We start from the raw sequence: 13299 nt of genomic DNA on the forward strand, positions 1-13299 counted from the left end.
GCTTATAGATCATGTGTTTCAAGATAAGGTACTGGTTTTCCTCTGCAGATCCCCTTTCAAGCGCATACGGGCCATCCACGCAAGCATCACAGAAAGTTCTGGAATCTGGATTTGAAAGTGTTATATCCTCACCCTTTCCTTCCAGGCATATACAATTCTGCACCCCCGAGCACACTACAGCACAAAACTATATAAGCATACGAAGTAAGTTGCGCACAGTGATTCAAATATTGCTATGGCTATTTAACTTCCACAATCAATCACAAATAAATTTAGATTCAATCAAATTGATATTTATCTAAATTATTTATATTTTACTTTAAACTTGTTCTATTATAAGAATTTCTTTCTCTGTATGCATATTTAATATTAATAAATTTTCACTAGTATTTAAAATTTTTTTTCTAACTGATATTTCATCCGAAAATCAATGAAATTTAATGAAAATGTTATTTTTGTAACTTTTTTTCCAAGTAGAGACTTAATTCTTAATTTTCAAATTACAATAAAGATTTAAAATAGACAATTAGACATACAACAGGTAAGCTATATAATACTCTACTCTATTCCCTCTAGTTTGATAAAGGACACAATAAAAATAATGTCTTCGATCAAAATTCTACCGATTCCATTCTCCCCCAACGTCCTACCCAGCTATTGGCATATATGCAATCAAACTTTGGCAGATGACATATATGCAGGTTTGTGTGCGTATACGCCAATCCTATTATGACCACTGATGACCGTTGGGCTTTTAGTATTCGGGCTGAGGCCAGATCTTGGAGAAAAACATAGACCTAAAGCCCATTAGACCTCTCTAAGTAGACCAACCCAACACCACACCATCCAGCCCGTGATTAAAGCAGGCCGGACTGGCCTCAGACTCGGGTCTATCAGATAAGAGCCTAGCCCGGTGACGTGATGGGAGGTAGGAGAGCAGGCCCAGCTACCTTATAGTCCTATCAGCATGCGTGCCAGGGGAATTAAATGGTCGCCTGATAGAGATGGGAGTGCTGGTACGTCTATACGTACGGGTCTGAGTGACAGGACAAGTGGCATTATAGCAAGGTGGTGGTTATGCGTTACTAGAAGATAAAGAAAAATGGATAAATAGTGGGAGACGTGATCCTCCCATGTTAAGCTTATACTCAGACCATAAACTCTATTTTCTGGATCTCTGAACATCAACTGGCGCCGTCTGTGGAAAATAAAGGAGATCTTTCTATCACCGCAGTTTTCATTTTCATAAGCACCCACTGAGATTCACATGGCAAATTACAACGAAAACCACACCAACAACACCCCGAATGACTTGAGTTCTGCTCAATAAGATCAACAATTTTCCTTTTTCAGTCCCACAACCCCATCAAACCAACCACCCATACTGCTCAATCCCTCGCCGACCTCAGCAGGAAATCAACCCAGAACAACTCTAACTGGCCAAAAGCTGCAAACCATGGGTGAGACAGATGCTATAGCAAAAGGGTCTTAATACCCATTGAACATACCCCGTAGCTGAAGGCTTTAAGGTTTGTGTGCGTATAGGCTCATCCTATTATGACTGCTAAGTGGTCTTTAAGGTTTTTTTTTTTTATGTTGTCTCTGTTAGTGTATTTGCTCTAAACCATTATCTTGAACCTCTTTGTACGTCATTTTGGTTATTAATAAAAGAGGTTTTATTATCATTATTATTTGTTTGCATATTACATAATAATTATTAGCATCCATGGTTACTTATTATTATAATGATAATAATAAAATATGACTAGTATGATTATTGATTGATATTATGAGATGATTATATATATGTTGATATAATTCAATAATTATAAATAGTTGTTAGAGAACAAAGTATTTGATGGACCCACATTGAGATCACTACATGTGTTATCGTTATAAGTGAATCTCAAAATAGTTATATTTTAATCATTTGATTTGAGATTGTTATAGTTTTCAATATAAATACTGTTATGTTTTGATATAACCAAATATTGTCTTTAATCAGATAATCATAAAGATTATGATTGAGTATAATAGGAATTATGTAGAGAATATTGAACAATCAAGATAGAATTTGTCCCTCTCTTAGAGAGAGATATTTTATGGGTTCATCGATAATTAAGACTGAGAAATGCATGGGCGTACTCAAATGAATTGATAGTGTGATCAATATCTTTTGGTTTTATCAGTCTACTTAGAAATCGAGAAATCATAAGTTTGAACATTATAAGTTTGATATTGACCATAACTTACGTTCAAACTAGATATTGTGTAACAAATGGATTAATACATATTCTATTTATTAGACTTTATCCGACTATCAATCCTTATATTAATTGGATAGTCATATTGTCTTGTTAGAGGCCGCTTATAATTTATGGATCTTGTAGGATTGAGGCAATTGTCAATTAATGTGAGCCTATTGGGTGACACACAAAAGAAAATCGTTGATGTGTTATATCATATGAATGGCTAAAAACCTATTAATATAATTAATAATAATATTAATTATTTATTATTATAAGATAATAATATTTAAAAAATTTGCAGTCTATCTGTAACTGTTACAGATAAAGATTTTTTCATTTTCCTTTTTTTTTTTAAAGGACTTATCACATAGATATTTGAATATCTGAGAGATTGTGATAGTTAATTATGAATACAACTCTTTTGCGAAAAGAAGTGTGGGAAAAATAAAAAGACTGAAAAACGAATAAAACCTTTTCTGCGAATTGCAGGAGTAAAGTTTTTGGAGTGATCGTCACATAGATTATCCATCCGTTGAGAGAGCTAGCACTCTAGATAGTAAAAGTTCGTGTGGATACCATTGAAGGTGTTCGTTTCAGAAGCAGCACAATCAGTCCGAAACTATATTTTCTCGTCGAGTCTAACATGTTAATTTTTTATCATTTCTTTCGAAATAAATGAAACACTCAAAATCGAAAATATAAATTTTTTTTTACTGCGTATTTTGAATTGCAGTAATTTCTGACCCTCTGCATATTTCAAATTCCTAATGGTAATCGGTCTTAAGGGGGAACCTATACAACATTGGATCATATTCTCTCAATGCTCCTAATATTCTGAGCTGAGTACACAATCCCTCACTAGAATTAAAAATCCATAGCCTGAAATTGGATACCTATGCCAACCCTAAATATATTAAAACACACCCCATTAATCAAATAAACAAGAGAAATTATAAGAAATTGAAAGGCAGATTAAACTAACATCATGGGCGGATGGAAAAGCATCCATGATATGCTGCACTTCTTGCCAATGCCACAGTACAGACTTCAATTGCTATGGCAACTGGTAAAAGCATTTTGGAGATAATATACAAAGTAAAATAAAAAAAATTTTAACAAATGAAAAAAAATAACTAAAATCTATTTATATAAATATTATAAAGCTGATCTTTGAAGTAAGACATCTTAACTTATTTGAAAGAATAGAGATGTATATGGTTAGCTTGAGTTGAGGAGAAATAGTAATGGAGAGGTGGATGCCCTGTTTACGTGTAAAAAGAGGCATTTAATATTTCCACAGAAAATTCAATCAAAATAGATTTAATTAAAATAAATTTATCAATTTATACTTAGATAATTAAAACAAACGTGTTTAGATGCTAAAATTGTAAAATAAAAAAATTGCAGACAGCAACAATATTATTGTCTTATACAATTTGTTGCATTTTAGACTCTAAGATTTTAATGCTGGACTAATTTATTAATAATATAAAAATATCAAAAAATTAAATAATAAATTTGAAACAGTTCGGATTAAACTGACTCAAATAATTTTTAAATTTATTTCTCATTTGATTCAAAATAATTAATCTAAATTATTTAGTAATTTTGTACTAACTATTATATACCATTTGAAATTGTCATATTCCGCTTTTGTGCTAACTATTATATACAATTTGAAATTGTCATATTCCGCCGATGTGGGACGCTCCAAGTATACAACTGAATTGAATATAATTGTTAAATCATGACCGAATTCTTGGATATTGTGGTTCATTAGTACCTCCGGGCGGTTCCACCTTATCTCACACGGATAGCTGTTTCCTTGCAGGTCCACTAGCTCTGCATAATTTGTCTGACCGAGGGTGGCTCTGATACCAATTGAAAAATTCAAACTGATCCAAATAATTTTTGGACCCACTTTTCACTTAATTCAAAATGCTTAACTCAAGTTATTTAATAGTTTCGTGCTAATTATTATATACGATTGGAAATTGCTGTATTCCGCAAATGTGAGACGCTTTCCGCATTTAAGCAAGCAGCTGACCGTTACATTCGATCCTGCTAAATTTGCGATGTCCTCGTCACAGCTGAATGAAATATAATTGCTAAATCAGGAACCATTGGGTATTATGGTTTACTAGTACCTCAGGCGACTCAACTTCGTCTCACACGGATAGCTCTTTTCTCGCAGACTCACTAGTTCCGCACAATTCGTCTGATTCAGGATGAGTTTAATACCAATTGAAAGAGTCCGACTCAAACCGATTCAAATAACATTTGGATTCACTTCCCACTTAATGCAAAATGATTAATCTAAATTATTTAATAGTTTACAATTTGAAATTTTCGTGTTCTGCCGATTTAGTACTGCGTCCCACATGAAGCAGCCCGTTATAAAATCTCCATAAATAAAAATTATAAAATAAAGAAAATATATTAGTATATATGATAAAATATTAAATTTTTTATATAAAAATTTTAATATATTATCAAACACTATTAAAATAATAATTTCATAACTAATACTAAATTACCGTTCTCTAAACATGCAATGCAGTAGCGTCCATCAGCCTGAATGTTAAAATTTATCACTAAAAATGCTGCTTTTTAAGGATTTTCAAAATAAATTATTAGGTTAGGTAGTTCTTTTATAAAATTTAATTTTAATTTTTTAACGAAAAAAATAACTAAATAGATTTTAGGTGTTAAAATTTTTTTTAATTAATATTAATTTAAATAGAAAAAGTAATCTAATTAATCAATGAAATAAAAATCTAGCTAATGATGTATTAGTTTTTTTAATTAAATAAGTGCCTTGTATAGGAGGTTAGCATTGTTCTCAATCATTCATGAAAAGCAAGCTAGAAAAGAAGATTAATTAATTTTTTAATTAGTATTAATTCCAATGATAAACCCATAATTAAGCTAAGAATAACTTAGCTTCCCCTTTTATTATAAATTGTAATGTTTTGATTTCAATCCTCACATTTGCTATACTTATATATTTCTTCATTCATTTGAAATTTCTTTGCAGTTGGAAGCTGTTCAGAAACGTGAGAGGTACGTTCATAATCCACTGCCCTTCCTCTTATTGGATTATTTTTAATTAATACCTTCTCCATGTTATAATTTTTATTTATTTTTTCATTATTTTAAAATTATTATTTATATTTTTTCACTATCATAATATATAAATCGATTATTATGAAGTTATAATAATATTTCATAATTCATAATATCAAATTATTATGTAACAAACAATTTTTTTGAAAAGAATTACAGGATAATGATATAGTTAGTAATGAGATAATGATGTGGATAATATATTTATTAGAAAAATAATTTATACATATTAATAAATAAAAAATTAACCTTTAGCAGCATAAATTTTAAAGAAGTGAAAAAGATAATTCACATCTACACACAAAAAAAAAAAAAAAAAAAGTCGTTTCTGTGTTAAATTAAATTAAATATATATTCCACTTGCTCTTTGGATAAATTATTTTTATTTTAAAATTTCGATACTATAATATTAATTTTTTTTAATAAGATTCTAAACTATATATATTAAAAGGGTTTAAATTTTTATTAGAATTTAAAATAATTATCTCATTTAAATTCTACAGAATGAATATTGGCTACAATTTTAATAAGTTTGTATATTACTAAAGTAGATAACTTTAAAAAATAACCTAGTTATATACTTATACTTTAATTTCAATTTGAAATTATTTTGGAAAAATGGTATATTTTATGAATAAAAAGAATTATACTCTTAATAAGAATAATATATTACTATAACACTTGGTTATTAGAGCAATTTTTTTTAATTTAAAAAACCTAACTTATTTAACAAATATTTTTAAAAATAGGTGTATTTATAAAAAAATCTCAACTTTACGAGTTTTCATAGTCTAAATTTTTAATTTTAAATTAAAAAATCTCAATTTTTAAATTTATTGTAATCATAGTATCTTTTTAATTAATTTTGATCATATTTAAATTAGCTCACATAGTATGTCTTTATTTTTATCATATAAGTAATTTAATTAATTTGAATTAAATTTTGATTAAGATTTTAAACTCCTAATTATCCATAATACTTAATTAAAATTTTTATTTAATTATGAGAGGATTATATAATTTAGAAATTTTATGTAATTAAGAGTTTAGAATTTTAATTAAGGTTTAATTTTAGTTAATTAAATTGTTTATGTGATAAAAATAATAACATATAATATGTCATATAAATTAATTTAAATTTGATTAAAATTAATTTAAAAAATTCTATAATTATAATAAATTTAAAAGTCGAGACGTTTTGATATAAAATTAAAAATTTAGATTATAAATATAAAAATTTATAAAATTGGAGTGTTTTTGAATTAATAGACCTAAAAAATATTATACATTCACTTAATTCAATTCGATTATGATTTAATATATGTATGTGTATGGTTATACTAGAGGGAAAAAAGACTCCAGCCTGTTAACCATGTCATGATTTTTAATACAATAAACTCATTGATCCTACAATCACAACAAGTAGGGCATTATTTTCCTTTATGATTAATTTAATTTAATTAATATACAAATATTTTCAAAGCTTTATCTTGATATACTAAGTGATTAAAATGTCAAAGTCAAAGTTTAGAATATTTTAAGATAGGTTTTTTTTAATAAACATATCTAAAATCGTTTATCTTCTATATTAAAATTATTTTTTTAAAATAATTTCCATACATAATTTATTCTGATTTATTTTAGTAGTTAAAATAATTATAAAATCATAATAAATTAAAGTTACTTCTTCTAAAATAAAATTAAAATTAAATAATTTTATTGAAATAAATTAAAGTGAGTGATAAAAATAAAACATAACTCAAAATTGAGTGATTCTAGCCGAAAAAATTTATATAGATATATGTGGTCGTGTTTAGAATTCAAAACTCAAGATGAAGAGTCAAGCATGATTTTACCTTTCGTGGATATTCACATCACTTGTTTAATTTTTATATCTAGTTAAGTCCACAGACATGGATGTTGTGACTTGTATCGCTGGAAAAATTGGAGAACTCTTGGTTGAGCCAATCGGGAGACAGATTGGCCATTTTATTCACTATACAAGTAACACTGTGAAACTCCAGGAGCAAGTTAAAATACTTGAAGGAGTGAGGGATGACTTGCAGGTATCTGTTGATGCAGCAAAGAGGAATGGTGAGGTGATCAGAAAAGAGGTTCGGAATTGGACATCAATGGTTGATGGGATTCTATCAGAGGCTAACAAACTTCTTGGAAAGGCTTCCAAAGTAAGGTTTCATAATTTGGCTTCACGCTATCAGCTAAGCAGGAAAGCAGAAGAGAAAACAATGGAAATTGAAAAACAGAAAAATGAAGGCAAGTTTGATAGAGTTTCCAATCCTGCACCTCCGCCACCATTATTGTTTCCATCTCAAGAAGATATTGTGATTTTCGAAAGCAGAGAACGACAAGTAGAGGAGATTATGGAGGCCTTGAAGGACAACAAAACCAACTTCATTGGGATATACGGAATGGGAGGGGTGGGTAAAACTACCCTGGTGAAACAAGTTGTTAAAAGGGCTCAACAAGACAGGCTGTTTCCTACTATTGCAATGGTTGTCGTGTCACAAACCATTGATGTGAAAAAGATTCAAGACCAGATAGCAGAGAGTTTGGGTTTGAAATTAGATGAGGTTAACGAACAAAATCGAGTAAGCCGGTTGCTGGCTAGATTGAAGGAAGAGAACAAAGTGCTCATTATCTTGGATGATATTTGGGCTAGACTCGATCTTGCAACTGTGGGCATTCCACTTGGCCATGATCATGCAGGTTGCAAAATTATTGTCACAACACGTCGTAAACAAGTGTGTGACACTATGGTCGACACAAGGAGTGAGACTGCAAAGGTCATCCCTATTAATATTTTATCTGAAAAAGAATCATGGGTCTTGCTTAAAAAGAATGCAGGCGCTGAGATTGAGTCTCTGACTTTGAATTCTTTTGCAAAAGATATTCTCAGAGAATGTGGAGGCTTGCCTATAGCTCTTGTAACAGTGGGAAGGGCAATGAGAGGCAAAGATCCTGATGAATGGCAAGAGGCAGTTAGAGAGCTAAGGAAATCACAGTCAGAAACCATTGAAGGGATGGATGAAGATGTGTACAGATGTCTTCAGTTCAGCTATACTTACCTGAAAGATAAGAAAGCCAAGAAAGTTTTCAAGTTATGTTGTTTATTTCCTGAGGATTTTAACATCCGTATAGAAGACCTGGTAAGATATGGGTTTGGATTGAAAATATTTGAAGATATGAGAATGGAGGATGCAAGACGAAGTGCTCATTCCATCATAAAAAATCTCAAAGATTCTTGTTTATTATTGGGAAGTGATGAGGAAGGCTGCGTAAAAATGCATGATGTCGTGCGTGATGTTGCCTTATCAATGGCATCAGATTATTTTGTTAGAGATGGTGTCAAAAAGTTGGAGGATTGGCCAGATATGGAAGAGATGAAGCGTTATACTGGCATCTCAATAATGCAAAATGAGGTTTCTCAATTTCCCGATGCTTGGGATAGCCCAAATCTCAAGATATTATTGATGGATACTGAAAAAAGTCGTTCTAGTTCACGTCCTTTTTGGGAGAAGGCGATGCACATGCGAGCAACGGTCTTAAAAGGGATGAAAGCCCTTCAAGTTTTTCATCGGAGAGATAGTAGTAGGAAAAGTTATATAGCACTATCTTTTCGGTTCTTGCAACTAGAATTTAGTCAATTAACCAATCTTCGGACGTTGATGCTTCAGTATTATAAGATTGTTGACACCACTCCAATTGGGGAGCTGAAGATGCTTGAAATTCTCAGCTTAAAGAATTGTGAGTTCCTAAAGCCATTCAATACAATAGGGAAGTTGACTAATCTAAGGTTACTGGATGTGGAATTTTCTTCTCTTCATGGCGTCTCTTCTTCCATATTTCCAATCAATGCTATGTCTACTCTGTCCCGATTAGAAGAATCGTACTTCCTTTCTTTTGATATGTTAAGACCCACAAAGTACCCATTTCCCCTTTCTCCATTCCTTCATAATTTTCGATCCTTCGATGACTTGAACATAACAGTTTTGAAAACCCTTTCTCGCTTGACCACCCTTAATATTCACATTCAAACCATTCCCGAAGGTTTTATGTTCCCAGATTTGAAGGTATTCAAAATTCATTGGGGAAGCCGGATATGCATTAGAGGAAAAGAAAAGCTGATTAATGCATTTTTATCTCAAGTTGAAGGATTTAATTATTTGGGTCTTTGTGAATTCGGGGGCGGGAGTAATATCACAATTTCATCACTAGTTTGTATGAAGCCATTAATGCCAAGAACAAATTTTCTGTATTTAGATTCACTTGAGGAGTTAAAGAACATCAATCCTTGCTTATTATTAGGTGGTTTAGATGCTTTGAAGATACTAGTGATTGTCAATTGTCCTAGTTTCGCTGACTTGATCAACGCTGAAGAGTTCCTTGGAAGGTATGCTTTGTTGCCGGAACTGGAAGGACTGTGTTTTGAGGATTTGGACACCTTCAAAGCATTATGCAATGGTGAAGTACCTCCTGGAACTTCCTTGTCCATGAGGAAGCTCAAATACTTGGCCTTTTTTAGATGTCCAGAATTGTTGAATATTTTCACTTTACCCAATCCACAGCAAGAATTCGAGCAACTCCAAGTTCTTGAAGAGAAAGGAATGAAGAACATATCGAAGGGCCCCACTGAGCTGTTGCATCTGCCCAAGCTACAAATCGTATGCATTAATGGGTGCCAGAAATTAAAAGTTTTATTTCCTGCTTCTATTGCTCAAGGACTAGAGCAGCTGAAAGAACTTGAATTAGAAGATTGTGATCAATTAGAAGCAATTGTTGCAGAAAGGGAAGAAGAGGAAAGGAGGATTGACAAAGTGGTGTTCTCTCAATTAATAAGGATTAGGTTATACAAGCTTTACAATCTTAAAGCTTTTTGCATGGATAACTTACCTTTGAAATGGCCATCCTTGGAAGAGTTATCTGTGGACTCTTGCCCTAAAATGAAGACATTTGCTGCATCTGATGAAAACCAGATCACACCGAAGTTGAAGGAGATCAAAATAAATACCAATTACATAAAGTTTGATGGAACAAACTTAAACACAATTATGAAATATCACAACGAATATGAGGTACGTATCGTTTTAGCATTTTAATTGTGTTTAAACCTATAACACAGTGTTTGACCTTCCATGTTGTTTGTATTTGTGATTCATGGAGTTGCAGATCCAAGCGATGAACAACTGAAGATGTGTCCAATGTTAGAAGGCAAGACAAATAAAAAAAGAGGTATACTGATTGAAAATGACTAAACTTTTTTTGCATTAGACTTCTGAAGAATTTCAATTCTTACATTTTTCTTATAATTATTTTTTATTTTTATTTCAGGTGCAAGGTTTTTAATCCTTACATCATTGCAGCAAGGAGGTGGCAAATGGGCAGCATGGAATACTTTATATTCATAAAATGTTCTTAGACATTATTTATTACTTGTGCTGTCAATATTATTTTCATACGTTTAGCGTATCATATTTGTATGAACTGAACAATAAATATGTTACGTTTTTTATTATTATTTATGGATTTCAAATATAAAAATACAAAGATTACAATAATAAATTTTAGTCTATGTTTTTATTTCTGTTTTCATTTACAGATTTTATAGACCTCTAATTTTATACTATGTGTATTCACATCACACTTTTCATGCATTTAAAATTAATTTTATAAATTCTAAAAAGATATTTTTATACCATAAAAAATAAATTAAATTAAATAGTAAAATAATAAATAAAATTAAATAATAAAAAAATAATAATTAAAAAAATGAAAATTGAAATTAGAGTAAAATGACATTTTCCCTTCCTTTTAGGCTTTCCCATGGATTTTAACTTCCAATTAGATCTTAAAAATAAGTGAGTTAGACTTGAAAAGGAAGAGGTGGTAGAATGGGCTACTCACCTTAGCCAATTCGGCCCACCCAAAGAAATAAAGTGTGAATTTTGCAACTTTAGCTTTTAGGGAGACCCTTGGGTGGTTTAATTATGGAACATTTTAATTAAAAATCAGCTCAAAAAGTCCATATAACAGCCGACCACATTAAGAAGAGGAGAGAATTTACCTTTTTTTTAATTTTTTATTTATCTTCCACCTACCTGTTTAAGTATCTTTTGCACTCTTAAAACTCTAACAACCCATCTTCTTCTCTCAATTAATCTTGGCAGCCCTCTTAATTCCCTAACTCTCGAATTCTCTTAATTTTCTCAACATAATTTATAAGAAACTCTTTATCTCCGCATCAAAAGCAAGACATGGATTTACCTCTACTTGAAAATGGCTGGAGAACCTATCTTCGACGGCCGAATCTTAAGATTCGACGGTCGAACCTTTAAAATCTTTTCAAAAGATTCAAATTCATTTTATAAAAATCTTATTTATTACCCTTCTAAAAATTTTAGCTTCGAGATTTTGAATTTTCGATGGGGATTCCGTCGAAAAGTGGAAATTCTGACATCGAAGTTTAGTCGAATATTACATGTGTAGTCAAGCTGTCTCATTGCCCTCTTCATATTAATTTAGTGGATTAGAGTGGTCTAGATTGAAATCATCAGCAAGTGCATCACCTTTTTCCTTTGTATTATGATAGGGATATTCTCTCTATTCCACTGGCTCCTGTAAGCACTTCAAATTCCTTAGTTTGGCACTTTGAGCAGAATGAATAGTATACTGTTAAATCATACTACATGTATCTTACCCAACAATCCTCTACCTAAGCTTCTATCTCGCTCCCTTCCTCTTCGACTATCATTTCAAAGTCGATTTGACAAAAGACGTAGCCTCTTCAAGTTCAGGCTAAACTTAAAGTTTTTATCTAGTATTTACTTCATAATGCAGTTCCTGTAATGCATAATTTAGTTTTACGTGACATTCAAACTTCTCTTATCTGTCCATTTTGTTTTACACATGTTGAAATGCTGAAACAAGCTCTTTTTTTTTTTTTTATCCCCATGCTAGAGCTATTTTTTTTTTAAGCCCTTATACCTATAAATCTGTACTTGTCGATTTTTCGAGTTTTCCTGTCTAATGGAGCATTCTCTGGGATCAATTTAGGACAGAGCCAGATTGTGATGCTATTTTGTAGCTTTGTTCTCTTACTTTGTGGCATATATGGAAGGCACAAAATAAGAAATGTCACACCCATTCTCTAATCTATAGAGACGGATATGACCCGAAAAACTGACAAAACTTCCCCTGATTTTATACATATAAATACATATAACCTGCTATAATGTCCAAACTGATGGTGGATCTAGTCAATTAATAATATATATACATTAAACAAAATACATTATTCACTGGAATGTACAATCTATACATGATTTTTCATAATTACAAAAAGATATGACAAAAGACCTAGAATTGGTCCGACCTCCTCTAGACTCTGAGTGGATGATATGGAAGGAAAGACAAACTATGAGATGAGGACTGCTGAGCGAATCACCAAAAAAGAACTGTAATTGTAAAAGAAATATAAGGGTGAGTACAAACTACTCAGTGAGCGGATAAATAAATAACAAAGGGGAAAAGATAATATTTAGGTACTTAATAGTACCAAATATTTAGCTAAAATAAGTCAGCTGAATAAATATAATTTAATTCCATCAATATAAAATAAACTGTGAAAAATAAAATCCGCATACACTCATAATATGTTCCCTGCAGATAATGCTGGCATCTCAGGTATAATAAAATAATGATAGCCTGAGAGCAATGCTGGCATCTTAGGCTCTATAATGACAAATTTGGCCCAAGAACTAATGAAATACTGGTCATACACATGTGCAGAGCTACCCCCAAAGGGTGACCACCTGACATACGCCCCAAAGGCTGTCTGTATATCAAGCGCTGTCCCAAAGACAGTATAAATATATATCATGCTGAAAATAAATCACATGTCATCAAG

The 13299-nt window shown here is 31.3% G+C and overlaps 1 protein-coding gene across 1 annotated transcript; it reads left to right on the forward strand.

The window, feature by feature from the left end:
- The first annotated feature begins 7076 nt into the window (after positions 1-7076).
- LOC110603557 (putative disease resistance protein At5g05400) lies at positions 7077-10927 on the forward strand. Its single transcript, XM_021741315.2, has 3 exons — positions 7077-10468; positions 10563-10625; positions 10725-10927. The coding sequence occupies exons 1-2, from the start codon at positions 7289-7291 to the stop codon at positions 10581-10583; spliced, it is 3201 nt and encodes a 1066-aa protein (XP_021597007.1). The 5' UTR covers positions 7077-7288; the 3' UTR covers positions 10584-10625; positions 10725-10927.
- Positions 10928-13299: the final 2372 nt, after the last annotated feature.

Source organism: Manihot esculenta, chromosome 16, assembly GCF_001659605.2.
Source record: "Manihot esculenta cultivar AM560-2 chromosome 16, M.esculenta_v8, whole genome shotgun sequence".
NCBI lineage: Eukaryota > Viridiplantae > Streptophyta > Magnoliopsida > Malpighiales > Euphorbiaceae > Manihot > Manihot esculenta.

Excerpts from the sequence above, each read along its gene's own strand:
- LOC110603557 (XM_021741315.2), top strand. The coding sequence starts at position 7,289 with ATGGATGTTGTGACTTGTATCGCTGGAAAAATTGGAGAACTCTTGGTT. Across the intron at positions 10,469-10,562 it reads AATATCACAACGAATATGAG|ATCCAAGCGATGAACAACTG; the intron begins GTACGTATCGTT and ends ATGGAGTTGCAG.